This window comes from Myotis davidii, unplaced genomic scaffold, assembly GCF_000327345.1.
Source record: "Myotis davidii unplaced genomic scaffold, ASM32734v1 scaffold2798, whole genome shotgun sequence".
NCBI lineage: Eukaryota > Metazoa > Chordata > Mammalia > Chiroptera > Vespertilionidae > Myotis > Myotis davidii.
This window is the reverse complement of record NW_006289553.1, coordinates 174,361-175,589: the sequence shown is the minus strand read 5'-3', so window position 1 is coordinate 175,589 and position 1,229 is coordinate 174,361. Positions and strand designations below refer to the sequence as shown.

Sequence of the window (1,229 nt, the reverse complement as noted above, 5' to 3'; positions counted from 1 at the left end):
GGCATGGCCGGGCCCCGCCCTCACCGCCGCTGCTGCAGCCTCTCCTCCTCCGGCACCTTGAAGACGAACCGCCTCTTGCTCCGGGTCCGCAGCATCTGCTTCCGGCTGTTGTCTGAGGTGTCGGGCACATTGAGCACGGTTCCTGCAGGAGGGAGGGTGACCGCGGTCACGGCAGCCCCCAGGCCGCAGCAGGTCAGAGGGCAGGACAGAGGGACGGCGGTCAGCAGACGGAGGCTCACTCACCCGAGAACTTGCTCTTGAAGTAGATCAGGCGGGGAGGCTCACAGCTGAGCAGGTTGAGGGTGCCCTCCGTGTTCAGCGGTCTGATCTGTTGGGAACGAGAGGGTCGGCAGCCACACCACAGCAGGGGCAGCCGCCCACGCCCTCCCCTCCGCCCCGGGCCTCACCCTCCGCAGGCCGATGGTCTGCACCCACTCCATGGTGCACACGTCGAAGACGTCCACCCCGTACTCGCTGTACACGGTGACGTGCGAGGGGCTACAACCTGGGCAGACAGAGCAGAGCACGGTGAGGGGCGGCGCGGCCCGGGCCTGGCGCCTTCCACCTGAGGGCAGCGGCCAGGCCCATCCCCGGCCTCCAGGTGCCGAGGGCTCAGGTGCAGGGCCGGCCACAGACCCTGGCCACGCCCACTCTAGGGCCTTCCCAGATTCAGACCAGCACGACCAGAGGTTCGTGCATCACCGCTGCTCCCGACTGAGGAGCAGGCAGAAGCCGCAGCACAAACAGTTTCTGAGTCAGCTTTCTTACACGGCTCCTGCAGAGCTGACACTCGAGGCTCCACACCCCGGAACTCAGGGAGGGCCGAGTGGCCTGCCCTGTGAAGCAAACTCCTGTAGGAGATGCCGAGGAGCCGGGGTTCTGGGTGAATATCCAGACGTACAAGAACCACTGCTTAGCTCTGGGGGACGAGCCTGCCGGCCACACCCAGAGAGCACCGGGTCTGTGCAGAGCGAGTCCTCGGGAGGCGGGCATCCCTCCTGGCGTCTGCTCTGACACCGAACTACTTTCCGGCAACGGCTCTTGCCTTGCTCAGAGTGACGCCAACCGTCAGGTGGCAGCTGAAAAGACCCCCATTGTTCCAAAGACACAAGCCGAGGCCTGCGGGCCCATCTGAAGTGTCAGGGTTTCCAGATAGCGGGGCGCCTGTCTGCTCCTCGCGCCCACTTGTGCGCTGAACGCTGCCCCGGCACCGTGAGCGGCCGCACCGC

The 1,229-nt window shown here is 66.2% G+C and overlaps 1 protein-coding gene across 1 annotated transcript in view; it reads right to left on the bottom strand.

Annotated features, from left to right (window-relative positions):
- The window catches only part of CDC42BPB (CDC42 binding protein kinase beta), a 54,807-nt gene that overhangs the window by 4,440 nt on the left and 49,138 nt on the right, over positions 1-1,229 (bottom strand). Inside the window, exons 31-33 of the mRNA XM_015562796.1 lie at positions 408-505; positions 244-328; positions 25-142 (exon numbers count right to left, since the gene is read on the bottom strand). Of these exons, the coding sequence (XP_015418282.1) occupies positions 25-142; positions 244-328; positions 408-505 (301 nt within the window). The remainder of the gene's footprint in view (positions 1-24; positions 143-243; positions 329-407; positions 506-1,229) is intronic.